The sequence below is a fragment of the Neocloeon triangulifer genome, unplaced genomic scaffold (genome assembly GCF_031216515.1).
Source record: "Neocloeon triangulifer isolate White Clay Creek 2 clone unplaced genomic scaffold, ASM3121651v1 ptg000011l, whole genome shotgun sequence".
Lineage (NCBI taxonomy): Eukaryota > Metazoa > Arthropoda > Insecta > Ephemeroptera > Baetidae > Neocloeon > Neocloeon triangulifer.
In genome coordinates, this window is record NW_026775553.1 from 4,729,385 (window position 1) to 4,757,051 (window position 27,667).

Sequence of the window (27,667 nt, forward strand, 5' to 3'; positions counted from 1 at the left end):
TGTCTTTCTTAATGAGGAATTCGCCGATAAACAAAAAAATAATTTTCGTACGGTCAATATAAATTTTGAAGTCATGCTAAACCTTATTTTATTGACTAACAATACAGAGATTTAACGTGGGGTTGTTTTGTTTTAGAAGGGCTCGTGCTGAAAAAAGTAATTTGGAAAATTAATCTCCATAATAAAAAGAAGCGAATCAGGTGAATAAAAAAATCAATTCTCTCTTGATTAGTTTTTTGTGTGATGCTTTTGTCACACTGCAAAACATTTTTAATTATAAAAAATCATTATAAAAATTGATCAGGCTCAATTCTAGCCCTTGTTAATTTTATTTGATCAGGTTTATATGCTTCCAATAACTTCCATTAAACAGAACATAAAATATATCGAAAATACACAAAATGTTATTTGTTCAAAAATGGTTTCTAATTTTCTAGTTGTCTTCCATGCTTCCAATAATAGAAAAAATTAGCTTATTTTGTTGCATGAACTTGATTATGGAGGTATTTAAAAATGTATTCACAAACAAAATTCAAATGTTTCCTTGGATTGTCAGACCTCAAAATGTACGAAAAACGTATGGTGGATAAAAAGAGATTGAACGAATATAAAATAGTTTTCAAAACTCAAGGCATTTCATTATTTTACATCAGGAAGGGTGAGTCTTGTCTCGTATGGGAAATGAATGATTAATTAAGACAAGGAAAATATGAATTGATGTGCAAAAATGAAACATCAAGTGTGTAGAATCCTGGCAGTGCAATTCATGGCTCAAGAAAGAGAGCAAGGCGGAGGACGTGCAGGAGGGACTCACAGTTAGGTGTGTGGGGCCGGTCGTGTGGGCTCTGGCGGTCGGGGTCACTTGTTTCCGGTCGGGCTGCGGGGGGGTGCGCCCACGCTCGCGGGGCGGCGGCGCATGCGTTGGGCTCCGTCGTCGGCCGGGTCTGGCGGGCGCTCTTGTTGGCGGAGCAGCCAGGCAGAGTGCGAAGCCGAGAGAGAGAGAGAGCGAAAGAGCGGCGGCCGCGAGCTGGAGCCGCCCGCGAGTGAGGTGCAGCGAATGGAGGAGCCCCGGGGCGGAGGCGCCCCGGCCACCCACCGGCGCCCCCGGGCCCCAAAATGAGCGCCGAGCTGGGCAAAATGCTCAAGTGCCTCACCCACCGCACATATCGCTCGCTGCAGGAGGACAACTACACACCTGTTAATCATGCAATAAGTGAGTCCAAACTTCTTCTTCTCCTCGGCAGACCAAAAAACCTCAAAATTTGCGCTCTTCGGGGGCCCAGCCGGGTCCTTGCGAAAGCAGAAGGGGCGGCAGCCGGCGTTCTCCGCGGCCCCTCGCGCGCGCCGTGGAATCTCCCACTGCCGACCTGACCCCCCCGCGCCCCCCTCTCAAAGAAAGACCCCTTCGAGTCCGTCCGTCCGTCCGTCGGCGCCCCGTAAACAAACCGGACGCAAAGCCATCCGACAAAAAACTGCTTTTGCTCGGCGTTCGAAATCGAATGCCAATCAGCTGTCAGCCCAAAGTAAGCTGCTGGACACGCTTGCATAATTAATTTGCGGCAACTTTGGTCGCGTCAAACTTCTAGTTAATGTTCGAGGATGCAATTAATCACAAACTACATCAAGTTGCTTAATCTGTAGGAAATAAATTAATTTCATTGTAATCGTGTTATAAAAGTTCAGTTCACGACTCAAAACGGTGTTTGGGTTTGTCCGTAATTGATAATTTACCAAAAGCGCCTAAAATTCACTTAAAAGCAATAATGTTAATTGGCAGCTGGCCAATCTAAAAAATTTATGAACGAAATAATAGGATTATAGGGGTGAGACCCAGGGGAGAACTTTTCCTCTGCCAATCAAATGGATTTTTATATGAGAATTTTTGCGACTTTTTTTGTCCCATATTTTATTATGGCACACTAAATGTATGAGTGCAGAGCCTAAATTTTGCAGAGTGTTTTGTTCGCCTTTTGTATGGAGACGATCTATGAAACGATTTATTCAAGGTGAATAATCAAACTGGTTCCATTTATTTTTTGAAAAATATAACATTTGTGGATGACCTGAGTTTTGACCATCCCCTTACAATTTTTCAATTGTGATTTTTCAATTTGATTTCATTTCCATTACACAACTTGTGTGATTTACAATTAAGTTACTGTTAGATTTAAAAAAAAAAAGGTGGTTATATTTGGAAGTTATTGTATTGTAGTTAGTGCGTATCAAAAAGTATCTCTTTGTATTATTTTTATCCTGAATTAAATTTAACACACAGATTCCCATTTTCGGCTTTTTCATTTCAATTTAAGGAAAATATTAAATACTCTTACAAAATCCAATAAGCAATAATTCAATTGATCTGTTTATTTTTAAATATTTATGGCGTTTATATTTTAGCATTTATTGTGTAAATTTTTTAGAGGGTACTGGGTACTCTATAAATAAATACAATTATTTTCAAATTAATTAAACTTAAATCAATTTCGTCAAAATTTCATCTCGGATCTTTAGATCTTTCATGTGTATGGACCACCGCAAGTCTCTTTAAAAAAAAAAAAACAGAAATAGTTCTCTAAGTTGAAAATTTATCCTCTGCATCTCTCCCTTTTCCTTTTCAATCAATTTTGTCTCGGACATTGTGTAAATTTTATCAAAAACAGAGGACGGAAGTTGGAGATGATGAAGATTGAGGAATATCGTAGGCCGGCCGGCTTTGTGATTCGTGGGGCTAGCGAGAGGAAGCGGCCGCTCGATGCAAATGAGTTTTTTCGGCTGCTGCCAAGTCAAGTGTCCGCCAAGCGTGCGTTCTCCGCGGCGCGCGCGGAAGTGCCTCCAAAGTGGCCGCGTGGGCGTTTCCGTTTGTTTGCCTCGTCAACGTTCATGTGCGTTTCTTCATCTGCTCTCTCATCCGCACCTTGCTTATTCCGAGAGAGCGAAAAGCAGCGCCACTGACCGCCGACCGACCACAGGCTAAATTTATCAGAGCCGCTCAATATACCGATTTTGATATGCGTCTCAAAATCTCCTCACCAAACACGCCAGGAAACGCAATTCCATTCACTAAAAATTTCTTATTCATTTTGATTAAAAATACAGCCCCACTTTTTTTCCACTAACAATAAGTTTCACAAACTTCATCGAATAATAATTTTTTTTTTTGTACAAAGTATAGAAAAGCTCCGTTTTTTAACATGGAATTTCTAGGAACCTTTCTACTGTCAAAAGAGAGCTCTTTGCTTTGAGGTTTTACTTTGTCTCTTTTGTGCTGGAAATAATCCCGCAACACGCGGTGCTCATTATCAAGGACTTGCAAATTACACCACACAAAGAGCTACAAAAAAAACCTGCAAAAAAAGGAAATTGTAATTTTGAGGAATAAATTAAATTCAATGCTTAATTATTTCAAATAAAGTCTCTAGACTACAGTTCTTGAGAATATTGTTCAAATGCACCTGGGAAATTAAATTTTTGTTCTCAGCTCAATCAAGATTATTTTAATTCATTTTATAGTGGTCCTAAAAAATCGGTTTGATTGAAAAGTTATTAATACTTTCTTTCACTTGTTTACAAACAGAACTGGCATCACTTCATTGGCTGAGGCCTCGTCAAATAATTATAATTTTTTTTTGTATTAATTTTATTTTACTTGATAAGTGATAATTTAGTAATTCATTTACTTAAATAACATACATAAACCAAAAAAAAAAAAAAAAAAAAAAAAATTGGGCGATTCAAAAACCAAAGCCCCTGCCTTGTATTTTTTAACATCGCGTTTCAAGGATTTCACTCATCCAGAAAATGTCAAAATTCAAAAGCCATTTATAGTGACTAAAAATTAATATTTTGGTGAAAGTAAAATAGTTGCTAACATGGATAATTTTGGATACTTATTCTACATAATTGCATTAAATTAATATAAGAAAAAACCAAAAAACAATTATAACAAAAATAATTCTGATTATAGGGTTTTTGATCACCCTTATTAATCTTATTATGAAATAGGAAATAAAACATTAGAGTTTGGTTTTGCTTAGTGAAATTTTCTTTCCACAGTTTTTCCAAATAAGATAGCAGTGATAGTGTCACTATCGATTCAAAATAAATTTCATTTCACAAAATAAAAAGTTGTTTGTTTATAATCACAATCAGAATTAATATTTTGTGTCAGAAAATTTCTATTTCAATAAACATTGAACTCAACAAGGCCTTCAATGACCAAAATATATTGACTGGTTTTCACTTATAACTAAATATATAAAATAGCCTCTCTCTTGAACAGAAGTTTTCTTCTCAAAATATATGATGATGTTGTGAACATTTTACACCACATTATTATACTTTGGGAATATAAGTTTTTAATATATATTTACATCTGTAGAAACTCTGCGACATTGCCAAGTATTTGAAATTTTTACTTAAAAAATATTATTGCATTCTTTAGAATGAGTCAATGACAATTTTACTTTGATCAGGCATACACACTCGCACAGGAAAATCCAGTACAATTCAATTATTTAGTGCTTCATTAATACTGTTGGATAAATTTTCAGGAAAATCAGATCAGTTGAGGGAAGAAGCTGAGGAAAGAGTGAATGGGGAGCGGAAGGGTCGCGGCCGGAAGTGATCCGGTGGATGAATGGAGCGGCGGCGGGTGAATGGACCGGCGAGAGGGGTGCGCGACCTTGACCCGCCCGCCCGCGCTCCGCGGCCGGGTCAGGTCACGTCGACGGAAGGCTTGCTTTTCTGCGTGCAGTCTCGCAAAGCGGCGGCGGCGGCACCGGCCGATCGATGCTGCGACGGGGCCGCCGGAGGGGTGCGCGAGGGAGGGAGGGGTGCGCACCCATCAACGAACCGACCCATTCATGCCGCAGCAACCGCAGGTGCATTGCTTTGAACGATGCTTTTGCACGCCTTCGCGCCACACCGTTTCCATTCCGCCTCCAATCAGCGCAATCCTTTAATTGCGCCTCATAATTATAATTTCGCTTCGCATTTTTTCCAAGCTGATACAGAAAAAACTGCTCAAAATTTAAAGTAACAATTCTTACTGTAATTGTTTTGGGACACGCTGACATTTATGTTTTTGAACACAGGCACTTGCGGAATACCCCATTCGAAAGAGCTAAACTCAGGAATGTGTATGGTCGCTAGATTGTTGGAAAATCCACTTTAAAAACCTAATTTTTTTGGTTTATCTCAAGGAAAATCTATTAATTCACAATTGGAAATCTGCTGTCAAGAGAAATTGTTTGTGATAAAACAGGGCAGGGTAGTTTTCGAGTATATGCGTCATTTTCTTGAAGAAAAAAGCAGCTCTTAATATTCCATTAAGTCTTTTCCAGCAGTTTTTAACTTTCCAAAAATTTTTGGGAACAAGACCTGGAAATCAGGAGAAAATTTAAAATGTTCTATGTTTGCAGATTTAAATATTATTTAGGTAACTAAAACAGAACGTGGCACACAGGCTGTGATGCCTGTGATAAAAGCAAAAACTTTTAGCCTAAAATAAAATTTTGCGCTTTTCAAATATCCATGATTCTGAAATGATACTGCGCAAAATTACACGCTGCTCTTTCCTCCCACGCAAAACGATACTTCCATGTAAGTGCTGAGCGATCAACTACCAAGGGCGCCTAAAAAGTCTGAATCTCTTCTTTCGCCAGACCAGAATCTCATTTCTACGCGCGTTCCCACACACGATTCACGCGGTCAAAGTGACAGTGGTGTTACATTGCATCTGCTCAACTTTGTGTCTCGTTTCAAAACGTGTCACATAGAAATTAGGCTAGAATTTGTTATAACAAAGCGAGACGAAAACTCTTTTATTTTAGTAAGTGAAACTACCGCTTTTTTTTAAATTGCTACCTCATAATGAATTTCCTTTCAAAATCGTCACAAATATTTTTTTACAAGCACCATTTTGTTTTATTTTTAGGAAAAAATGGATATTTATTATTAAATAGAAATAAATTTTGTTGCGAGTGAAAATTTTTGTAAATTTTGATTCTTAACAAAAGCAGATTCTGTATTTTTAATTAAAATGGCCTTCCAAGTTTCTGGCAATTCTGGCCGCAATTGACAGAGGTGAAAATTAAATTTTAAAGAAGAAACTTTTACAACGATATCTGTGGATTTGAAACACATTTCGAGAAGCAAGTTTTTAATGTGCGGCAGTCAAGGAAGAAGTTGACGCGCAATTCGCAGCCTAACATAATCCGCAGGCGCGCCAGGAAAGTTTGCTTGTTGGCTGTGGCAGATCTGTTGATTGTTCCGGCGGTCGAGTGGCTGCAAAAGTCCAATCTTTTCGACGTGCATCAATGGCACGCTAATTAGATTTGCGCCCCATTGATTGGCTCCGTCGAGGGCGAAAATTGCGTCACTCGTCGCGCGAGTAATCGAGTTTTTTGTGCGCCTATCCATCTTCCGCTCGCGCCCCCGCAACCGTGAATTCGCACTAATTATGTGTCCCTCGCAGAACCAACCGAGCCGCGACCTCTGCCCTTTCTCGCTTCCGTCGCAGCCGCCGCGTGAATCAATAAATATAAACAAAACGTGTCACACGCAAATGCAATGCACACAACCCGCCGGCGCGCCGCGTCTTGAATGCAAATTCGCTCGGCGCGAATACACAAGCGCCTAATCAACGCCAAGATTCGTCTAATTTATATTTCATTCCAATTAGTTTGATCAAACAAATTTTAACCGTTTAAAATAGCAACTTGACCAGTTGTATGTAATAGTTGAAATAGTTCTTTATTTAACAAAATGGTTTTATTTGTTAAAAGTTGTCTATTCGTTCAATTGTTACATCAAATTGATTATATTCAATTTTTGAAAGAATTTTTTTTCTGAGAAAACAGCACCACCGGCAGCAAGAATGGTGCTAAAACTTCCGAGATCAAAAAGACTCATCCGACGTAGTAAAATTATCTAAAATGTTGCAAAAAATAGACATCAGCATTCAAAACAAAAACGTGTGTAGGCAATTTTTTAATATCAATTTCAATGTACTTCATTTATTTGTAATTATAAATGCAGAATCTTCTTAATCAATACACTCTAATTAGGTTTAAAAAATATTGTGCAGAAATTATTTTTATTTAATTGCATCATAATGTTTATTTTAATAATAATTTTAAATTTGATAAGTTAATTATCTCTATTAATCTCGGAAAAATGTTGAATATTCTTGTCACTGGAAAAATTATATGAAAGTTTGACACTTTTCATCTAAAACCACAGTTTTATTTAACCACAAACCAAATCCTAAAATCACCTACCAAACATTTTTTTATCCTATGATTTTTTTATTGCTATAAAAATAAACGAAGACAAAAAATTATTACTCTTCAAAAATTAATCTTAAAATCAAGATCATTTAGAAAAATCCATCATTAAATTCAGATTTAAATCGGATTTTGTAAAATGTTCTCATCTGATTAATTTCTAAAAATTTTGCAATTTTTGCATGTTGCAGAAAGTGAGGAGCCAATCAAAAAGAGCGGTAGCAGGAGCCACTCAGAGCCGGCGTCGACGTTGGGCAGTCCGCAGCGGACAGGTGGTCTGCACGGCCTGAAAAGCGCCATCGGATTGCGCTTGCGAGGTCTGCGCTCAGAGCCGAAGCGCGCCGCGGCGGCAAACGACGAGTGCGCATCTTGCGGCGGCGACGCGAGTGCGGCGCCGCGATACACGCGTCTGCCGGCGGCGACCAAGTCGCGCGTCGCCAGCGCTCTGCAGCTGCTGCGGCGCCACAAGGGCGCCGCAAAGTTGCTGCGCGAGCGCTCCAAGTCGGACAACAGTCTGCAAAGACTGTCGGTGGTGCACGGCGCCACCAGCCGCTCCGATCACGCCCTCCAGAGGCTGCTCGTACGCAATAGCAGTGAGCAGCACGTCTTCCTGCCCCCTCACAGCCCCCCAGCCCCCATCCCCGATAGCAAGAAGTCCGCTAGAAGGTCGCGCTCCCTCGAGAGGACCTCCAATTTCAGGTATACATTTCATTTTTTTTTTTTTTCAGTTTCTGAGTTTATTTTATTATTTTTTTTCCTGAGATGCTTTGAAACGCTGTTAATCTTGAATGTTAAAATCTTGATTATTATTTATTTTGTATTTAAACAAATGAAAAATTATATACATTTGAAGGAAAAAAATGACGCGTATGGAACTAAATTGTCAGAAAAAAAGCAAAATTACATAATGCTGATCAAAAAATGATTGATAATAAAATAAACTAAACTTACTTTAACAGTCCTACACAGTCCTAGAAACAAAAACTTGCAACCAATTTTTATTGTTCATCATATAATATTATTTTTATTATTATAAGGCTCACTTGTAACAAATCTTAATTTATTTTATATTTTTAAAAAAAAAATACTATTTTTTTCATTGTAGGGTCTACCCAGTGAACAGTGGGACGGTGGTGGTGTCAAGCAACGGGTCGCGCTCGCTCGAACGAAACCACAAGTTCCGGATCGGGCGTACGAGTCCTCCGGCCGCGGCGGCGCCCACCACAGAAACCTCGTTGTGCAGCGCGCGCCATGCGTTTCCGCACTGCGCCTCTTGTCCACTAGCGGCGCACAACCAAGAGGGGTTGAGGGCATTTGCGGGCAGCACGGTGCTTTTGCTGCAACGCCCCTCGATGGCCGCCCCACCACCCCCAGAGCCCCATCGGGGCGCCCTCGTCAGCCGGCCCGACAATGGCTGGCTCCACTCGGAGCACAAACTTGCCAGGGAGGGAATCAGCTACCTGGTCAAGGTTTGTAAATTCACCTTGCAACTGAACAGAAATAGTGAATTTTCTGCTCCAGGGTGCGTCCAGGATAGATTTGAGGGTAAATGTTAAAAATTTTTCTTGAAAACATGCCATTCCAAATTTTAAGTATGTTGTTGGGGTGGTCATGAGGCCTCGCTCACCAAATTTTCAAGTCAAAATATGGGGTACTTTTCCGGGAAATCAGATTTTTCCAAAAACAAAAAATATTGAATATCTTTGCTCCTATTGAGAAATTATAAATTATCTTTTCATTTCTAGACGTAACTTTTTACGCCCAACAATTTTTCTGTTGACAACTTTTGCGTAGGTCAAAGGTCAAGGTCACTAAATTGCAAATTTCACTTTCTGACGCAATTTTCGCAAAGATGCACCCCTCAGAAATTTTTCGCAGTATAGGAAAAAATGTAGCCCCAAGTGTGTAGAACAACATACTTGATTTCCAGAATGGCATTATTTTTAGTTTTTTAATTAATTCTAAATGAATATTAAAAAACAGTGAAAAATCACTTTTCCGCAATAGAAAATAATTTTCAAACAGCGATAACTCAGTTTCTGTTAGAGATACGCAAAAATGTTTAAGAACAAAAACGATTTGTTTTGACGTTTTGCATCTAACCATGTATTGGTTATACAGGTCAGGTCACTTGGGGTCATTGACCTCCGTGACCTGTGACCTCAAAATATAATTAGCTGGTAATAAGCTTATGAAAACCATTCCATAAAATAGTTCTTCCAAACTATGTGCGAAATATTCAGTAAACTGCTCTTTAAGGTCACATGTCACTGAGGTCAATGACCCCAAGTGACCTGACCTGTATAACCAATACATGGTTAGATGCAAAACGTCAAAACAAATCGTTTTTGTTCTTAAACATTTTTGCGTATCTCTAACAGAAACTGAGTTATCGCTGTTTGAAAATTATTTTCTATTGCGGAAAAGTGATTTTTCACTGTTTTTTAATATTCATTTAGAATTAATTAAAAAAACAAAAATAATGCCATTCTGGAAATCAAGTATGTTGTTCTACACACTTGGGGCTACATTTTTTCCTATACTGCGAAAAATTTCTGAGGGGTGCATCTTTGCGAAAATTGCGTCAGAAAGTGAAATTTGCAATTTAGTGACCTTGACCTTTGACCTACGCAAAAGTTGTCAACAGAAAAATTGTTGGGCGTAAAAAGTTACGTCTAGAAATGAAAAGATAATTTATAATTTCTCAATAGGAGCAAAGATATTCAATATTTTTTGTTTTTGGAAAAATCTGATTTCCCGGAAAAGTACCCCATATTTTGACTTGAAAATTTGGTGAGCGAGGCCTCATGACCACCCCAACAACATACTTCAAATTTGGAATGGCATGTTTTCAAGAAAAAATTTTAACATTTACCCTCAAATCTATCCTGGACGCACCCTCCACAGTATGTTGGCTGCCTAGAAGTCAAAACGTCAATGAAGAGCCTAGATTTTGAAACTAGGTCTATGATTGCAAAGTGAGTTTCCATCTCAATTTTATTTGAAATAAGAAATATTTTTTTCTCTCAGGGAATGTATAAACAGGGTATGTGAAGCTGCCGGCCTTAAGACTGTTGATAAAAAGAGAAAGGTTTGTAATTAAAAATTTCTACTTCATTTGAGATTTTGTCACTCTAAAATTTGTGATTTTTTTTGGCAGGTGGAGCGTCGGGTGGGGCGCGTCTTAGCAGACCATCCGAACATGAACCACGCGGGAGCTAACGTGACCCTGAGCATTTCTAGCAAAGGTTTACAACTGACTGTCCTGGACACAGGCCAGATGATCGCCCAACACGACATGCCCAACATTTCCTTTGCCTCTGGTGGCGACCCAGTACGTCAATTCAAATTCAAATCCTAATTTCAACTGAAATTTTAATTTCTTCCAAGGACACGCTTGATTTCATGGCCTACGTGGCCAAGGACGCAAACCAGTGGCGGGCGTGCATGGTGCTGGAGTGCGGCGGTGGAATGGCTCAGGACGTCATCACCACCGTCGGATAGGCCTTTGAGATCCGCTTCAAGGAATATTTGAGGAGAACACCCAACCCTCCCACAGCCACCAAGATGCCCATCGCTATGCCCCCACTGTAAGAACACCAATTTTTATTTCACTATTTACTTTTCTATTATTTAAAATTCGCAATTTATTTTGTGAAATTTTCTGTATAGCAAAACCGCGGGGATGTTGTTATTGCAATTAATATTAAATTTATTGATACAATTATGACAGAGGCAATCACTGGTTTATTAGTTTTTATAAAGCTGTCTCTCGCGATAAAATAATTAAATTTCAAAATCTTTTCAAATATCACAGTATTCACTAAATAAAGTAAACTCGTACTATATTTATGTAATACATGTCTTGAAAATATCCTTTGATGAGTTTTTGAAAATTTTCGGTGCAAAATTAGGATATAATATTATATATCTGAATGATTTTCAGCTTGCTTAATCTTCATAATAAAATTCGTTAGTTATTAAGCAAAAATCGGTCGGTCCATTGAGCCAATGATGCATACGTCATCTCGCTGCGGGTGCCAGACAGCCCTGAAGTTGGTGATCCAGCGGCCGGTGTGGTTGTTGTGTGAGACTTTGGCCTGCAGTTTTGGATTTTCCAGGTCCCAGCAGTTGTACACGCAGACCGTGTAATCAGCACATGTGGTGAGCAGGGAGTCGCCTTTGACTGGAGAGAAAAACGCTGAAGAGAGGGGCTTTGTGAATTCAATGCTGGACAGTTTCCCACTAAAGGATTTATTATTGGTTGTTTTCCGCAGGTCCCAGATCGCCACTTCCTTGTTGTACGAAGAGGTGGTGGCAAAGTGGACGCCTGTTTCAGGGTGCACACTGATTGTCCGCAAAGAGCGGTCGTGACATCTAAAAAATTTATTTCATTCATTTTTGTTTCTAAAAGAAAAAAAAATACCTGAAGGTTTCTGTGCCGGTGGAAGGGTCTTCCCTAGAGTCAATCCTGGCAACACTTCCATCTCCCACTCCGAGCAGAAATACGCCAGGTTCGATCTCAGCGTGCCAACAAGTGTGGTTATCCTTTCGATTAGGTGGTGTTTCATACAGCAGGGTGAAGGTCTGCTTCTCCAGGTCGCCCCTGCGGAAGGTTCCATCGTAGCTGGTTGTGTACATCAGGTGTGGCTCTTGCATTCCAAAGGTTATGCAGTTGGTGGGTTTTGAGTGGTAGTCGAAACAAACTTGTTTGGCCTTGTCCCACTCACTGCCCTCGGGGTCAATCTTCCACAGACCAACGGCGCCCGATTTGCAACCTGCGGCCACCACAAATCCTGAACTCATGGGACACACTGCCATGGAATATATCCGACTGGGCACCACCTGCAATACACAGCACAATATGAATAATTTTCTAAAATATTTAAATTATGAAAAAATACCGACCTTAGTCTTGTGGTGCTCCTTCAGGGTCAGGGAGTTCATCTTTTTCTTGAATTCCTCCAATGACAAATTTTCCTCCCTCATGCCTGTCTTTTTCTGCATATTTTTTACTTTCATGCTGCAGCAAATGTCCTCCAGCAGCACCGAATTCTCTTTGTCGACAAAGTTGTGATGTACAGCGTCATCAAGGGTCAGCACCGGGGTCGAGTTTCTTGGAACGGAACCCCAGTCGTCCTGCTGGTAAGATCGGAAGACGCTTTGACCATTTGCAGAGGCCCGTGTCCTACTTGGCCTCAAAAAATCAGGAGGCAGCTCCTCCTTCTTGGCCTCCAACCCTAGCAGACGCGCCGACTTCCTCTGTGGCTCCGAAGGGAATGCTTGATTTTGAGCTGAAGATGGACGACCTTCTGCTCGAACTTGCTTTGGTCTCCGTGAAAGACGTTTCTATTTCCTTCTTGAGTTCCCCCAAGTTCAGCTCCTCAAACATTTTCATACGTTGCTCTATATTCTGTCTGCGGAGCCGTTCCACTTCGGTCATTTCCGATTCCTCAGCGGCCTCGTCTTCAGCAGGTTCCTCCTTGATCTCAGCCTTGACGGCTGTTTCGGTTTTAGTGCTTGCTGGGATTATGTTGGATTGATAATCATTTTCTTTAAAGGGTGACTCTTTGTTGTCATCACTGTTATCAGAACTCAAAATTCCCAAAATTGTTTTCTTCTTAATGGTCGAGCCAGTCGAAAGCCGTGTGGTCGCTTGACGCTAGGCTTGAATGCAATTTCGTCGTCATAGTTGAGTGATTTCCGTCTGCCCACAGTTTCCAACTCCAAGAGTGGTTCTTGTTTCCTCTTTGTTGGCGTTGATAATTTCTTTAGACTGGTGGAACCCTCAACTTCGCGATTGAGGTGCTTTAAACTCAATCGTCCACTGCGACGACTCATTTTTTTTCCAGCAACAGGGAAAGCCAGCGATGTAAAAATAACCTGAAATACAAATATTTGACAATTAAAAAATTTCAAAACACACAAAAAGAGAGGAGCACTGAGTAACATAACACAATAATAATACCAATAATACAGCGTCGTCAAGTGTTACATAACAGTTTTATCGGATGTTTTAGAAAATCTAATTTGTTTCAATTTATTTGATGGAAAATTTTCAAATTGAGCCAAAAATTTTTGTTGTGTGTGAAAGGGTACCTACTTTGAGTGTTTTTGGAAAGATGCACGAGATTTGGATTAAATTTTCCGGTTTTCGTGGACGACCATGTGTTTTTACGTTGACAGCTGCGAGCGCCGAGCGGCGGATTCGGCGGATTTAGAGCGCCAAAGCAAAAAAGTGACAGTCGATGTTCTCTTCGCAGGGTTTCGTAGAGGAGTAGCCGAGAGCCGTTGTTGCATCGAATAACTATTCTAATAAACCAATCAACACGCAGTTTTCGCCTCACGGAAAGTAGCTCCTTCTGAAAACTATGACTTGATGGCGCGAAAATAAATAGAACCAACAGAATCTTCAGATTTTAATGCATATTTTTTTTTTGTATATTATAATTCGTTATAATTATTTCAATTTTATTTATAGCAATCCTTCTCATCGACCACAGAAGTTAATTTCAGGTATGTTGTTTCATATTCAGTTATCAAATTCATATAGTTAGAAAAATAATCATGGTATTTTTGCCATAAAGCCAAAAATAATAAACAGTACAAAACTATATTATATGTATACATACCCAAAAAATGGATACATTGAAAATCTTTTGAAATGTACGCAAAGAAGATAATCAAAGTGAGATTCCGTGAGATTAATTGAGATTAATTTGAAAGATTATTGAGAAGAAAAAATTAAATTATGAGTAGAGAGGGAGTACTCTTTTTCATAAATTTTTCACTTGAAGACATGGATTTTTGAAGCAGCAGCAGAGACTAGGACAAAGCAAGTTGGATGGAACAAAACACTTGAAGTGCAACCATCTTTGATAAGATAGTCTGCCTGACGGAGCACAGTCGGAGTTGAGGAAACCTTTGCGTTGAAGATGTTGATTCCAGCAGCAGGACCGCTGGAGCCACCAGCCACAAACACATCACTCCTCGAAGGATGCCAATGGGCCTATGGAAATTGAGTTTTAATAAATTTATAATTATTTACAAATGAATGTATAGTTCTACCATGGGTAAATTGCTCTTCCTGGTGTCTGAGTTCAGGATGACGCCTGAGAAGGATTGGAAGGGCGCCAGGTTTGGGGCATGGTCGTAGACGTAGAAGTGGTCCTTGCTGGAAGCGAGGAGGCGGTTGCCACCCTGCGGAGAAAAGAAGGCCGATTCCACAGCTTCAGTGATTGGCGTGGCCCTCTGACGCCCTTTGACTATCCCACTGTCCACAGATTTGCTGGTGCTCATGCAGCGCAGGTCCCAGATGCTCATGATTCCGTCGTCTGAAGCAGTCAGAACGCAGTTTTCTCGAACCACATCCACTGAGTTGATGGAGCCGTAGTGGCACTGGAATTTAGACACGGCTTCTTCACGTGTGTCCAGACGGAGCAGGCAGCCTTCAGAAGAAGCAACTAACAGGACAGAAGGTTTTACCTGGGCGTGCCAGGTCAGCCAAGTCTCCTCTTCAAGAGCTGCGGAAATGTGATATTATAATTAATTATTATTAATTTTTTTTTAAGTACTTTTGTGGCAGAGAGTGAACTGCTCCCGGTTGAGGTCCAGACACTTGACAGTCCCATCTCGGCTGCTGGAGAACAGGAAGTTGGGGTGGTCAGCCCCGAAGAGGAGGTGATTGACCTGATCTACGTGAGTGCCGAAGCCGAAGACCTGAGAGGAGGCCACTTCAGGGTCATCCTCCTCTACCTTCCAGATGCAGACGCTGCCGCTCTTGGTGCCGCTGGTCAGCAGCAGAGGATTGACAGATCTATGGACGGCAAGAGCAGTCACCTTTGACGCTTGGTAGTTCAACATCAGCTCAGAAATTTTGCACAGTCCCTCCAGTTTTTCCTTCATGGTCGAAAACTCCATGCTTTGGAGTTCGCTAGATTTCTTAGGAGATTCTTCTAAAAACGATTTTTTTTTTTTAATTACATAATATAATGAAATTATTATACCTTTTTGAACTTCTTTGGCCACTTCGAGGAAGATGGGGACATCCTCAGGTTTGCTAAAAGGCGCCACACAGTCTTTCAAGCTCTTATCCTTCTTGTCCTGGACCTTTGAAGCGTCAGCCGCAGGCAAGATTGCTTGGTCCTGCTGGGCAGCAATTCGGTTTGACCTTGTTGACCTACCCGCCAAGGTGGAAGGGTCTCTTCCTGGTCTAACTTTTTCCTGTTTCCTCTTGAGGGTTGCTTCGAAGGCGGCTGCGGATTCGAGCAGACCTGTGGTTTTGAACATGATGCTTTTCTCGATGATGTTGCGCTCCCGCATCATATCCAGCTCGCTCCTGTCACCACTACTTCCTCCCTCGTCCAGTTTTTGCACCTTTGCTGGACGACCTCGTCCCCTGCCCCTCTTTTTCTGCAAACACATTGAGTCAATAAATTAAATAAGCAAAAAAGCAAGAATTATATGGTAGTGATAATTATATTTTTTGGGAATACCAAAACAATAATTTATAAGGAATAATTTATAGGGACAGAAAATTCCTATATAATTTTTTTTTAAATTTATTTATTTATAATAATGCAGACATACCTCTGACTGATTGTCCCCGGGTTCTATCATTTTGTTGTTGCCGTAGACCAAACTTTGGTCGCACTTCTCTTATTTTTGTTGAAAGACGAAAAAATCCACTGTAAGTAGAATTAGCTTATAATAGAGGTCAACGTCCTTTCAAATCCGAGAGGAAATAGGAGATTAGAAGGATGAAATTTTCCAATTTGATTATTCTCGATCACTTCGAAATAATTATAGTCAAAAGTCGCATGAAGGTAATTTATGATTAACTCCAAAATTAAAAAAAAAGTGCAGAAATACGAAGTCTTTACCTCTACATGCGAATGCGCAAACCGTCTAGTCCTGCGATTTGGTTGTGTCTGTCTATCCCCCACAGCCCAAGACAAGTACCAACTTGTCATGCAACTTATTGCACTCAAGTAACCCCTGCCGAAACTGACGAATTTGCAGCAGGTCATTGCTCTCAAGAATGTTCTCCCTTGATTGGCTGGAAATCACGTCATCGATCGTGCAATAAAGAGGGGGGAAAACAGGGATCATCCGGGAGAGGGGTATTATTTTTCCCTTCGACTCCTTATAATTGTCATTGACTCTGAACTCTGAATCTTGACCTTGAACTTTGATGCAAGCGAACCTCGATCTTGACGAGAGTGGGAGACAGGGAAAGCGAAGCGAAATTGCACTCGCCCCTCCAAATAACATGTTTGTGATGTCAAATTTCGGATTTTTCAGGAATTTTTTTCGTCCAAAATCGAGCTCTGTGTGCCGCTGGCGCTGCTCAGTGCTCGCTTGCAGTGGTCAGCGATCGCAAGTAATTTGCTTTAGTGAGAAGTGAGTTTGCATTCCAGTTTTTGTTTTTGTAGGTATTGATTGTTTTTAGCGGTTTTTAGGGTTTTATTGTAATACTTGTATTTATTTACAATGGCTCTTCGACAGTTATTCGCTGGCTTTTTCGTCAGGCCCATAACTAAAACTAATAATGAAATCAAATTACATAAGTAAAAACATAATATGCTTGTATACAAGGGGAAAGCCTGGTCAGTATCGCGTACCCAGAGAGTGGGGTCGGGTCTTATCCTCGGTGGTGTGCCTATCCACAAAGAGTTTTCTTTCCCATAGTTTAATTATATTAATGCGGCGCGGGTCTTTAAGTGTCTCGGTTATTTAATCGTGCTACCTCGGAACGTGCCCCCTTGGAACATGGGTTGACCTTGTAACGTGCCTCTTTAGAACGCCGCCCATCCGAACGTGCCCCCCCAGAACGTGGTATTGTACAAAGATCGAACGTGCCCACCGTGAAACGGGCTAATTCTGAACGTGCCCACCGCGGAATTTGGTAAGTCTGAACGTGCCCGCCTTAGATGTAAGGTCCGTCCGACGCCAAAGTGCCTCTTTCGGAGGGCTGTAAATCGTGAACTTTTGTCCCTCCGCCGCTTTTCTACGGAAATCTCGAAGGAAATCATGTCGAGGTATCCGTCAATACCCTGAACGCAGTCCTGGTGCTTGCGCAAACGTGTGTAATAGGCTAACAAAGATTGAAAAAATCGTCGAAAATCGATTTTTTCTAAATTTCACTAAAAGCGGTTCGGTGACCAAATTCTAACGTGCCCACCGTGGAACGTGCAATATTTGAACGTGCCCACCGTGGAACGTGCAACATTGGAACGTGCCCACGCACCGTGGAACGTGCAAAGTTCAAACTTACCCACCGTGGAACGTGCGTTTCTGTCGAACGTGCGCGGAGAGAGGATCGAGCTATGATTGTAGAACGTGGCCGGCCACTGGAACGTGCGTGTCAGACGAACGTGCGCGGAGAGAGGAGCGAGCTATGATTGTGGAATGTGGCCGGCCACTGGAACGTGCTTGTCCGTCGAACGTGCCCGGACAGAGGAGCGTGGTTTGATATCGGAACGTGGCCGGCCACACGAACGTGCCCCTCCGTCGAACGTGCGCGGAGAGAGGAGCGAGCTATGATTGTAGAACGTGGCAGGCCACTGGAACGTGCGTGTCAGACGAATGTGCGCGGAGAGAGGAGCGAGCTATGATTGTGGAACGTGGCCGGCCACACGAACGTGCCCCTCCGTCAAACGTGTCCGGAGAGAGGATCGTGGCTTGATTTTGGAACGTGACCGGCCACTGGAACGTGCGTGTCCGTCGAACGTGCGCGGAGAGAGGATCGTGCCTGGATTGTGGAACGTGGCCGGCCACACGAACGTGCCCCTCCGTCGAACGTGCCCAGAGAGAGGATCGTGGCTTGATTGTGGAACGTGGCCGGCCACACGAACGTGCCCCTCCGTCGAACGTGGCCGGTCACTGGAACGTGCACGGAAAGATTAGCTACGCTGTAAGTAGCAAAAACAACGTGGTTGCCCATTTTAGGGTGGCGCCGAAAGACTCACTTGGATCGGCGGGGCTTGTGGCGAAAAAAAAGTTATTGCAAAAAGTTCCAGTACTGGGGAGCGAACGCGGGTCCTACAGAGCGGAGCCGCACTAACCGACCGGGCTACCGATGATCACGGGGAGGGAAGGAAATTACACTGCATATGTGCTGCGAATTGGATATGAGCCAAAAATGAGAAATAAAACTTAATTCAAAAAATCTTTAAAAATAATTGGTTGATTAGAAAAATCCGAGACTACCCTAGAAAGACGCGGAATTTCACTCTCTATCCGGTGGTGCTAGCGGCAAATCTGGCTAAGGTCGAGTTATTTTGCTTTGCGCCGTCGACCGTCGGAAAACGTGGTTTTTTGGCCGTTTTTTCGAAATTCCATTTTCAAAAAAACTTTAAAAATAATTGGTCCATTAGAAAAAATCCGAGACTACCCTAGAAAGACGCCGAATTTTGTCCTCTATCCGGTGGGGGTAGCGGCATATCTGGCTAACGTCAAGTTTTTTTGCTAATGGCCGTCGACCGTCGAAAAACATCAAATGGGCGAAACTTTGATCGGCCGCCGTGCGTCGGCTATGGCGAATAATCGGCTGAAAATTTAATCCTAGACCAATGTCAACGCGGGCAACCCGAATCCGTCGAAAAAATTGCAGAATTCCGAGTCGGCCGAATCGTCGGCCGAATTGCCGAAAAACTGGACGGTGGAAAATTATAAAACTCTCTCAAAATGCTAAGGACCCCGAAAAAAGTAACATATGTCGAAATCAGAAATTTGTAACTTGTGGGAAAAAAGTCGGCATTTGGGCGAAATTATGCCGAATCGGCCTCACGGGCGCGGGGTGCGTAGAAAAATTCTGAAACTCGCAGGAAAGTTGCGCCCGATTTTTCCGCGTCGAACGGTGCCCGGAACAACATCGTGACACCAACCGTCGATTTGATATCGGGCGCCGACCGCGGGCGTCGTCCGACTTCGGCCGGCGATTGCTCGTCGGCTATGGCGAATTTCGGGTTGAAAATTTGGTCGGTACCCTAAGCCGACGCGATCTAACCGAATCCGGCGTTCAAATTGCCGAATTCCGAGGTCGCCGAACTTTCGGCCGATTTGCCGAAAATGATATCTCCGAAAATGGATTTTCACATTTTTTTTCGAAAGAAGACCGAATTTCGGGGCCAAAACCCAAATATGTCTTTCTGAATTTGCCCCGTTTTCTTTCCAGGGCCGACGGAAGCCGAAAAATGGGCGTTTTTTGCCCCTTTTTCGGCACGCGAATTAAATTGGTAGGGACGGCCGAATCGGCGAGCGCGTCCCCCGTAAATTCGCCAAATTTCGCGCTCCGTCCGACGGTGCCCGCGGCGTCTTCGTGGGACGCGGCGTTCGGGAGTTATTCGGCGGCGACCGAACCGCCTCGAATTCGGCCCGAACTTTCGGCGATTTTTTTCGGCACGAAGCCGGTCACGGATCGCGAATCGGCTCGCGTCTCCGACTAATTCGGACCCGAGGAATCCGAATCCGTCGTCGAAACGGCCGAAAAATTAAGTCGGCCGACTTTTCGGCAATTTGCCGAAAAGTGGCCGAATCCGAAGTTTTTTTTATTTCGGCAATCGAAAGAAGACCGAATCGTCTAGGCCGTATCAAATTTTGGTTAGGATCGTACGTACAGTTTTTTCGCTACGAATTTTAAACCTCGAAAAAGCGTGTTTTTCGGCCGAAAGTCGGCGAAGGAGGCCGAAATCGGGGGTGTGCCGCAATTTTTTCCGACGCGCCGGATTTTTCCGCGTCTTCGGGTGCCCCGAACGCCCCGCTAGGTGATTTTCTCGCCGAGCTAGCGCGGAAAAACCTCCCTTATGAGAGAATGGGCAAAAAACGGACCTTTTTGCCCATAACTCGGCGGGGGTCGGACTCGCCGATTTCTCGGGAAAAAGTGAAACTTATATTAAAAAACCATGTCTAAATCCGTCGAGAAAGTATTTTTTTTCGAAAGTCGTGCAAAAAGCCGCGAAAGCTATTATAGAGTGAAGGGATTGTAGTCTGCCCAACTATTACTTCCATTTTCTGAGACTTATAATGTGAACAAAATTTATTTATTATATTATTTTCATCGTTCTAGCCGAAAATCTCATAATTAAATCGACCCAGTTTGAATTGGTGCTTTAATGCTGCAGACACCTCGAGGTCCTTGCAATTTGCTGTTCATCAAAGGTAGGGATTTTTTTTTAATTGTTAATCCCTTCATAACCTTCAAACAAAATTTTCATCCAAAATCTTATAATGTGTAAATCTGTAAAACTTTATTATGGAATCAATCCAAAACAATTTTTTTTTTAAATCTTTCAATTGACAAAAATGATTATTATAAAAATAAATTTTTTTCTTTAACCATGGATATTAAAAAAAACATTTTTTTAAAATTATTATTATTATTTAAATATTTGATTAAAAGAAACACAAACACTTATGCATTCCACTTGATGCATTAAAGATTTTATTTTTAATATTCTACACAAGTTATTGCCAGTTTTTTTATGCATAAATTTTGAGATAAAAAATTATCATACAAGAAAGTTTTTGGTTTTCAAGCTTATAATTAATTTATTACTTCCTGCAGCGCTTTCAAATTTTATTTTAATTTGGTAATAAAAGTATTTGATTCAAATGCCACAAATTTCATTTGGCTGCAATTTTACTAACTCGACGCACTTGACCCAAAATGTTTTCGCCAGCTCCTCGTTTTTCGCTTCTTCAGACATTTCCGCAACCTTTTTTTTCATAAAAGTAGATTTATCAATTTTTGCTCCAAAATCAATAGATTTATATGAACCTTGCAATCGGCAAAATATTTTCCAGTCACGTCGCGCACTTTGTCCGAAACTGCCAGGTAGCATACTGTTTTTGCTCCATCCTCCGCGCTCTGAATACAAATTTGGATTAAAATTAAAAATGAAAATTTTGACAACCTTAAAGATGAAGCCGATAAACGCTTTGTAAATTTTGTGCCAAAAACTGGGCATTCTCCGGGCTATCTCAGTGTTCACCAGGCCTGGGTGCACACTATTCACTGTCACGCCTGTCAAATTAATATTATTTTTTAATGAGATAATTAATCTCAGAATTTTAAAATTTGACTCGCCAGTTCCCTCAAGTCGTCTGGCAAGTTCGTTGGCGAAAAGCACGTTGGCCAGTTTGGCGTTTGCGTAGTTCCTGCGGGTACCAGGGTAGGACCTCTCGCAGTTCAGGTTGTCAAAGTCGATTGATCCGAATTTGTGCGCCAGCGACGAGACCACGACCACCCTGCTGGGCGACGACTTTTTCAAAATGTCTGAATTTTTCAAATTATATTAAAAGTAGAATAGTAAAAATTTAAATTCACAAATAATAACCAATTAAGAGGATGGTGAGCAGGAAGGGTCCAAAGTGGTTGACCTGCAACTCCTGCTGCATCCCGTCCTTGGACAGTTTGTAGGCCATGCCGACGGCGGCCGCGTTGTTGACCAGCACGTCAAGCCTGTCCTCCTTGGCCAAAAACTGCTGCACAAATTCGCGCACCGACTCCAATGTGCTCAAGTCCAGTTTCATCACAATGACGCTGGAATTCCCACTTTTCTCCGAAATTTCAACTGGAAAAAAAACAATTAATTAAAAGTTAATTTTGAATTGCAATGAAAGCTTTTGTCTCACCTTTTGCCTCTTTGGCTCTTTGCAAATCGCGGCAGGCCAGAATCACCCGGGCTCCTCTTTTTGCCAAATCCAAGGCGGTGGCTTTGCCGATTCCTAATTAATCCATATTAGTTTAAATTCATGATATATGAACTGCATTTTATTATTTGTAGTTAATAAAAAAAATTAAAAAATATTTTAAAAATAAATACATATACATTTGCAATATAAGCATACAATTTTGTCCTTGAAATAAAAGAAATTGTAATAGTTGACTTTTTTAATTTGAGAAAATTAAAAATTTTCCCCCAAAATAAATTAGTTTATTTTTTAAGTTTTTAGTAAATTATAAAAAAATAGCACCCGAAGGAACGTTGATTGAAAATGAATAAAACTTATACCAGTATTGGAGCCAGTGACAATGACTGTTTTCCCACGCATGGAAACGTCATCATCAAACTTTCCCATGGTTGATTGGTAGTAGAATTTGGTGGCGAGAACAACGACCGCCACCGTCGCCACTGCGATCCAAAAGACCTGCAACAAAACTCAGGGTTGGAAAAATTTTAATCCACAAATTGACACAAACCATGTTATAATGTATTGTTTCTCTTGAGAAAACAAGACCGGCCTCTTGAATTAAGCAACACGAAAATATACTAAAGCTGTCTTCAAACTCTGAACAGAGTAGAGGGTCAAAGGGGAACTAACACGCTTTCTAAAAATTATTAGAGAAAGCCGCCGGACGGAAATATCAAAAAGCAAAGGCGAAATATTAACAGTAAAGGGTGGTGTGATACCGACGAGAATTGTGATGTGACTATAGCCTTAACAACAGCGGCCGGCGGAAATAAAAATAAACAGTGAGGGTCATGTGACACAATACATGTGTTTTGTGTTCATGGCTTTGCGCAGCCGCCTTCTCTGCATGCTAATTAGCATCATATGGGTGTGTATATGAAAAAGCCCGGTGGAAAGTCTTTTTTTTTTAATTCGGATACCGAGATTTGACCACAGGGACTTACAAACTTTGTCCTCTCTCCCTAGCGCACTTATAATATCTTTCCTGTATTTCTGAACTTCAAATATTTCTGTGAAAAAAAAACATAATGTTTCTATTGGGGAAAAATTAAAAAAAAAACTTTTAGGTAGAAAAAGTTTAAAAAATTTGTAAGAAAAAACTTTCTCGTGATAAAAAAATTTGTCTTTTACTTCTGTAAGAAAAAAATTGTTTGAAAGATAATATTTTTCGATCAATAAATACACATATGTATTTATATTATTTTTATGTGTATATGATGGCGATGACCGAGTAATACCATTAGGAGCAGGCGGTGTTTTGTTCCCATTGTGAATCACTAGCAAAGAAAGGATTTCCCTCCGCTTTTATGCAATTTAAAAGACACAGGCAGTGCCAGCGGCAAGGCTTCTTACATTTTTTTTAATCAGCAAAAATAAGTTTCACCCTTTGAAAAGCGGTTATTTTGAATAGTTATATGCGGATATTTTTTTAATAATTTAAAATTAACCCACCATATCCAGTTGCTACTATAAAATAGTCTGATGGATGGGGCTTATCTAAATGATGAATAATTTGAATAATTTTCGTAATTTTACTAGGCCAATTGTTTTTTAGTAAAGATAATAATAATATCTTGTTACATTTACACGGATCAAAAACTGAGACTAGCGCGTGAGGTACGCAATTTGCACACTATGACTGCCTAGCGGGTTGCATAACTAAACAACTGCACACATCTGTCAACGCTTACAATCGATAATTAATTGAAACTAAATGACGATTTTTTTGTGAAGATTATAACGTGGATAAATGAAACCTTGCGGGTGAACTTAAAGCTTTAAAAACAGAAATCAAACACCGAAATTTGATATTTCAATTAATAATAATTAAATTCCTATACTTTCACAAAATTGAAATTATAATAACTATAATGGTTGATGTTGATACAAAGAATTTAGAGAGTTGAGATCAACTTTAATTATTTTGGTAAAAAAATCTACAATAATGTGCGATAGGATGAAATATTTTAAGCTATTAACTATTTTGATATATTTTTTTAAAGAAAAAATTAACTGGCTCATTACATAATATTTGAATATATGCAGATTTTTCAAATAATATGGATGCGGCATGGATGTGAATATAAAAATCCAAGTTCGTTATTATGTTCTTATTTATTGTAGCATTGACTCCTTCACATATGTCAATTTTTATCTTTAAGATTTCTTACATGCAATTCACACTTCAGGAATGATCTTTTAACATCTCATAATAATTTGCAATAAAATTTATTGTGAGCAAAATTGCAACATGATAAATCGATTGCTTAAAACTATACAAATATATAATTATGTACACAACTAGAACCAAGTTTATGATGAATGATTAACATTTTTAATGCATCCCAACAAATTGATTCGGCATCCACACTCTCACACAGCACTTTTTTTTTAAATTCATTTCTAAAATTTTTGGCTAGAGTCTCTTTTGTCTCGAATGATGACAACAGTTTTTACGGTAGGATCACAGCTCTAATTGAATATGGAGTCAAACTCATGCAAAAGGCAGACAATCACGTTGTTTTGCCTCATCAAGTCAACGGCCATGCAGTCGAGCGACTCCTGCTCGGGCCACATCAGCGTTGGCCCAAAAACGATGGACAAGTTTCCGATGTCCATCCTGTTGAATATTTGGTTGGCGACCACCCTGAGAATTATAAATTAATTCCAGTACATTGATAATTTTAAACTATACTAATTATACCTTAACAAATGTTCCAGCAAAAATTTCAGAGTATCGTGATTTTCTTTAGGCAGGTTTTGGATTATTTCTCGAAAGAGTCTTGATCTCTCTAATTTGTCCCCGACACCTGAATTGCAATATCATAAATTATTCAATCTTTCAAGTTTAAACTTAAATCTTACTGCTAGCAAAGAGTGACTTTTGAAAGGCGTCAAATGGAATGAGGGGCTCTTTGAGTTCTCTGAAGAATAATTTTAAGGCACCAGTGAGTACATGGACTTCTTCCTCTTGATCTAAAATTTCCAAATTATTTTGGTCCACCTGAGGGAAATAAATTTTTATTTAAGGGAAACAAAAACTTTGCTCGGAAGGTACCTGCAGTCTGATTTTTTGGACCTGAGATAAGTTTCCAGACGCCCTGTAGATTCCGTCTGTCTTCAGGTTTTCGGGTTTCTTTTCGATGGCTTTGATGCACTCGTACACAAACTTTGGAATTTTGGGGTTGGGACCAGGACTTCGGTCCTCACAGAGCTTTTTAAGTGTTGATCCAAAGGCAGGTTCATCTGATTAATCAAAAATAGTTGAGGAAAAGAACGCTTGACAACAAATGAAACTCACCTTTCCAAATTCCCTTTTTGACTAGCGTTTCCATGGTGGGTCTTCTTTTGAAGAATTTTTTCAGTCCAGCTCTGATATTCTTTTGGCTATCTTGCGAAGTCAAGTCTTCATTGCTCTCGGCAACATCTTTTTTCACTGTGGAATATTAATAATTTTGGTCTCGCTATATACTTTTTGGTAAATTATCTCACTTTTCACTGATTTTGACCGATTCAGAGAGTTGCTCTTGTGGATTTCAGGAGAGGCCGAGCCCATTCGGTGATTCTGGGTTGCCGGAGGGTTTGGACTGGCTTCTCTGCTAATAACAGGAACTCTCGGCGCCGTATTGAGGTGATTTTCAGGCTGCAGTTTTGAAAAAACACATTAATTGAACATTTTGATTAAAATATTTTAACGATTTTTTCAAATATACATTGATTTTTTTCAATTTTGTTCTTACCAAGCTCTTTTTGGCAACGCTAATTTTGTTAAACCAACTGTCCTGTTCTCTGATTTGGTCCTCTTGGCACAGAAGCTGTGTTGTGCTGTTTCCAATGATAAATGCATTCTTCTTGCTGCTCATACTTTTGTCTGCCTCTCCGAAAGTAGAGTTCAGAAGTCTGATGCACAGCTCTGGATGACCAATTGAATCATTCCTCTGAAAAGTAACGTTTTAAAAAGAGTGAAAAAATATTGCTCCAATAACTATTTTACCATCAGTTTAAAACTCTTTTCGTCCTTGAAAAAGTACATGCAGTCGTCGGTGAGCAGTGCCCAACCTTGGGCCCAGTTTTTCTTCACTTTCTTCCCGCTTTCCATCACTTTGGTCCTTGAGACGAGACCTTCTTTCAAAATTGTCTGTAAATATTAATATTTTTTACTGTTTGGATTTAGGTTTGAAATCGACATTTTTACCACTCCTGTATTCTCAAGACTAGCCCACGGCCCTGAGGTGTCCACTGAACAATCAGTCATCGGTGTCCTTAACAGAAAATAAATGTTAAAAATCTTATTAAACGAGATAAATTAGATTTTTAAAATAGACTCTATTTATTTAAAAAGAAATATTTTGCTTTTAATGTTGAAAAAAATGATGTTTTTCAAATAAAGTTGAGCCAGAAAAAATATAAAAATTGGTTGATGCCTTATGCACCAAAAATAAAGGGCACAGGCCAAAAAGATTTTGCCTGACCTTAAAAATTTAATCCTATATTTTACAAAATTTATACATCTTTTTTTAGAGCCATATTCGGACAAAGTATAATTAAAGTTTGTAAAAGACAAGTGTTCAGTTACTTCCACAAAAACTACTATAATTGATCAGCCGCAGCAAAACTTGATTTGTCTGGCAACAAGTTCAAGTCGGAGAGAAACAGTTAAACTGCACTTACTTGATGTCAGGTACGTGCATGGACTGCGACTTGGCCGTTCTGGAGTTGGGCAGTGGCGGCAGCAGACACGGGCCCATGTTCTTTCGAGGCCGGTACAGCCCCGGCGTGTCGTTTTCGTCGGTCGGCGACGACTCATCGGCGGTCTGTTGTAACTGCAGCTCCAGTCTTTTGAACACCGGCGGCACCCCCTGCGGCGCAACCCTCGGCAGCGGAGTGGAGGTCTGGAGCAGAATAAATAGAGTATTCTTAGCATCAAAACTTGGCAAAGAAATCGTTGGAGTGCCAATATTTCACACATAATTTATGAGCATAAAATAAATAAATATATTTTTAAGAATGTTGTTTAAAATTTAAAAATTTCATTAAACTGCAAAAATATCATTTTTCATGGGCACATCCGACAATATCAGATTATTTTGAGTGGCAAAATATTTTTTTTTAAATGTTACGGCAAAAAAAATTTAGGATACCTGGATTTTGAAATTGAACTTAAGCAGCAACTTAACCACCTTTTTTTTAAATAAAAAATCATTAATGTCTGTGTGCGCGAAATATCTTGGCAGACCGGAACTATTATTTGAAAAAATTAATAATTACTCAACAGATAAATTGTTTAAAAAAAGTGGACTTAAAGTATTTTGCAATGCAATGAATATCCTCCCCCAATCAGACAGACTAGGGAGAAATAATCGTTTAAGCATAATTTAATTCGGATTTCTTGATATTTTGATGGTGTGCAAAAATATCAATTAATATTAAAAAACTGGAATTAAGTAGTGCAGGTACAAATTTAAAAGTTTTGGGAAATTCTATTAGCCAAATATTGGAATTAAAATTTTCGCACTTAAATGATCTGAAAATAATAGAATATTAAATTTCATGGTCACGTGCTTTCTTCTTGTTGCACATTTTCAAATTCAATGATAAATTAAGATTTGAACTTATTTAGTAGTTCTTAGAAGTTTCAAAATCGCAATCTGCAAATCTGGCCAGACTAATAGTCATAAAAATCA

At 40.2% G+C, this 27,667-nt stretch overlaps 5 protein-coding genes across 12 annotated transcripts in view; 1 reads left to right on the top strand and 4 right to left on the bottom strand.

Annotated features, from left to right (window-relative positions):
• Nucleotides 1-910: 910 nt before the first annotated feature.
• LOC132196221 (SHC-transforming protein 4-like) lies at nt 911-26,894 on the top strand. 5 transcript variants are annotated; one of them, XM_059618725.1, is made up of 12 exons: nt 911-1,213; nt 7,478-7,985; nt 8,392-8,755; nt 8,808-8,831; nt 10,194-10,264; nt 10,317-10,377; nt 10,447-10,620; nt 10,677-10,876; nt 13,768-13,802; nt 14,084-14,819; nt 14,872-15,137; nt 26,158-26,894. In XM_059618725.1, exons 1-8 carry the CDS (start codon nt 1,117-1,119, stop codon nt 10,788-10,790), a joined length of 1,413 nt encoding a protein of 470 aa, XP_059474708.1. In that variant the 5' UTR covers nt 911-1,116; the 3' UTR covers nt 10,791-10,876; nt 13,768-13,802; nt 14,084-14,819; nt 14,872-15,137; nt 26,158-26,894. The 5 variants fall into 5 exon arrangements, with proteins under 5 accessions (XP_059474708.1, XP_059474709.1, XP_059474707.1 ...); XM_059618726.1 differs by lacking the exon at nt 26,158-26,894 and having other exon boundaries at nt 14,084-14,520; nt 14,570-14,819; nt 14,872-16,150; XM_059618724.1 differs by lacking the exon at nt 26,158-26,894 and having other exon boundaries at nt 14,872-16,150.
• Nucleotides 11,161-12,976, bottom strand: LOC132196180 (WD repeat-containing protein 76-like). The gene is made up of 5 exons (XM_059618648.1): nt 12,921-12,976; nt 12,721-12,868; nt 12,195-12,635; nt 11,713-12,131; nt 11,161-11,663 (listed from the first exon to the last, which is right to left on the bottom strand). The coding sequence occupies exons 1-5, from the start codon at nt 12,974-12,976 to the stop codon at nt 11,267-11,269; spliced, it is 1,461 nt and encodes a 486-aa protein (XP_059474631.1). The 3' UTR covers nt 11,161-11,266.
• On the bottom strand, nt 12,625-16,552 carry LOC132196220 (WD repeat-containing protein 76-like). 2 transcript variants are annotated; one of them, XM_059618723.1, is made up of 7 exons: nt 16,169-16,552; nt 15,876-15,973; nt 15,293-15,698; nt 14,861-15,238; nt 14,355-14,809; nt 13,390-14,295; nt 12,625-13,169 (listed from the first exon to the last, which is right to left on the bottom strand). In XM_059618723.1, exons 2-6 carry the CDS (start codon nt 15,903-15,905, stop codon nt 14,074-14,076), a joined length of 1,491 nt encoding a protein of 496 aa, XP_059474706.1. In that variant the 5' UTR covers nt 15,906-15,973; nt 16,169-16,552; the 3' UTR covers nt 12,625-13,169; nt 13,390-14,073. The 2 variants fall into 2 exon arrangements, with proteins under 2 accessions (XP_059474706.1, XP_059474705.1); XM_059618722.1 differs by having other exon boundaries at nt 14,861-15,241; nt 16,169-16,545.
• On the bottom strand, nt 20,707-22,767 carry LOC132196223 (retinol dehydrogenase 14-like). The gene is made up of 8 exons (XM_059618730.1): nt 22,492-22,767; nt 22,304-22,439; nt 21,924-22,016; nt 21,626-21,862; nt 21,376-21,564; nt 21,203-21,312; nt 21,067-21,156; nt 20,707-21,004 (listed from the first exon to the last, which is right to left on the bottom strand). Exons 1-8 carry the CDS (start codon nt 22,492-22,494, stop codon nt 20,897-20,899), a joined length of 966 nt encoding a protein of 321 aa, XP_059474713.1. The 5' UTR covers nt 22,495-22,767; the 3' UTR covers nt 20,707-20,896.
• LOC132196214 (rho GTPase-activating protein 27-like) overlaps nt 24,223-27,667 on the bottom strand; it is a 60,574-nt gene continuing 57,129 nt past the window's right edge. For all 3 annotated transcript variants that reach the window (XM_059618714.1, XM_059618716.1, XM_059618715.1), the window contains 10 exons: nt 26,655-26,875; nt 26,179-26,245; nt 25,978-26,121; nt 25,724-25,921; nt 25,476-25,626; nt 25,285-25,419; nt 25,042-25,229; nt 24,849-24,987; nt 24,688-24,793; nt 24,223-24,630 (listed from right to left, as the gene is read on the bottom strand). In XM_059618714.1, the coding sequence (XP_059474697.1) occupies nt 24,456-24,630; nt 24,688-24,793; nt 24,849-24,987; nt 25,042-25,229; nt 25,285-25,419; nt 25,476-25,626; nt 25,724-25,921; nt 25,978-26,121; nt 26,179-26,245; nt 26,655-26,875 (1,524 nt within the window). In that variant the 3' untranslated portion in view covers nt 24,223-24,455. The remainder of the gene's footprint in view (nt 24,631-24,687; nt 24,794-24,848; nt 24,988-25,041; nt 25,230-25,284; nt 25,420-25,475; nt 25,627-25,723; nt 25,922-25,977; nt 26,122-26,178; nt 26,246-26,654; nt 26,876-27,667) is intronic.